Consider the following 1,523-nt stretch of genomic DNA (forward strand, 5'->3'; position numbering starts at 1 on the left):
GGCGAAAAATTAAAGGGTAGTGTATCTAGAACATTATGGCCTCTGTTTTTTAGTTCATTGATTACTTTTTTTATTTTTAGGCTACAGTGGTGATGTATGGTACCCACAACCAGCTCCCAAGGATCATCCATGGCGGTACATGCCAAACCAGGCAATGACACCACATATTTCTGGCACCACAATTGATGCTCAGGTATCTAAAATCTTTGATGTTTTCCCATATCCATCCAACTTAGATTATTTTTTTTTTTTCTGTATTTCGTTTACATCATTATAATCCTGAAAGAAAAATGGGAAAATTGGTGCAGTTACGGTATGCAGCTGGAACTAAGGACATGCTGGATAGGTACTTCAGGGGAGAAGACTTCCCTGCGCAAAATTACATCGTCAAGGAGGGTATAGTGGCCAGCCAGTATCTCTGATTCTGCAATTCCTCAAATTTGCAGATAGCATTCTGTCAAGGAGAGTCACTGTAATGCAAATAAAACCACTTCACTAAATGCTTGCAAATTAGTGTAGATTTTGTACTTTTTTTTGCTTTTAGAGCAAAATAATGTAGTTGAGTACTATTGTGATGTGAAGTTTTCCCGTTGTTTTAGTTCAATCCTTTTCATTTCATGATCTCTATGAGCTTTGAGGACTTGATGTTGGGTTTGCACAATTGTTGAGCGCATTTGCCCTTCAAGCATTAACAGGAACTCTCTTATCATGGGTTCCTAGTTGTAAAACCATGAACGTATCTAAACTGTCATGTGGTAGATATTTGACGGCTCTCTATTCCACTTCCAACTTTCCAGGAGAGGGCATGCCGAACGTGCTCTCATATTCTCTTCAACCCTTACCCTTGATACTCAATAATGGCTTACTCCTACAGGCCAATTTGAGTAGGAGTGTTTAAAGAACCTAGGGACTAATATATTCTAGGCCTCAGAAATGTGATTACCAAAAAGATTCTGCAACGTTGCCATGATATTTGGTATTCTTCATCCTTTTCGGCTCATCTTAAGTTACCAAAAGGGCATTTGTCCAGGATACTCAAGTCTCCAATTGCTACAAAACCAAAAGAATAGTATACAAACAACCCCAAAGAAAATTTAGGGGAAATGTTTTCTTAGGGGAATTGCAGTTTCTGCACGTGCATAGAGGCCAATAGGAGTGAATAAGGAAGCATCCACAAAAATGTCATTCTTCATTTCGTAGGAGCATGTAGGGGCCACATTCCCCCGTAGAAACCTTTTTCTTAAAATTTCAAAAACAATTGGAAATTAAAAAAAGAAAAGAAAAAGGAAATGCTTTCTTTTTTCATTACATTATATTATTGACTCCTTCATAGAAGCGGGTGAAATCCCACACCTATTGATGCTTATGTGTGTGCTCTCATTAACCCCAAGCAAGCACATGCCACATTGCCTTTTTGGGGGATAATTCCCAGAATTTTTACACAAAGGGAGGGATCTATATGCTGCCCATGTGTATTGGTATCTTCCACACTAAGACAATGGATGTATGGGAAGGAATGCCAT

The 1,523-nt window shown here is 38.7% G+C and overlaps 1 protein-coding gene across 1 annotated transcript in view; it reads left to right on the forward strand.

The window, feature by feature from the left end:
• The window catches only part of LOC122069409 (formate dehydrogenase, mitochondrial), a gene marked incomplete in the record, with an annotated part of 3,365 nt that extends 2,943 nt beyond the window's left edge, over positions 1-422 (forward strand). Inside the window, 2 exon segments of the mRNA XM_042633421.1 lie at positions 81-193; positions 309-422. Of these exon segments, the coding sequence (XP_042489355.1) occupies positions 81-193; positions 309-422 (227 nt within the window).
• Positions 423-1,523: the final 1,101 nt, after the last annotated feature.

The sequence above is a fragment of the Macadamia integrifolia genome, unplaced genomic scaffold (assembly GCF_013358625.1).
Source record: "Macadamia integrifolia cultivar HAES 741 unplaced genomic scaffold, SCU_Mint_v3 scaffold602, whole genome shotgun sequence".
Taxonomy (NCBI): domain Eukaryota; kingdom Viridiplantae; phylum Streptophyta; class Magnoliopsida; order Proteales; family Proteaceae; genus Macadamia; species Macadamia integrifolia.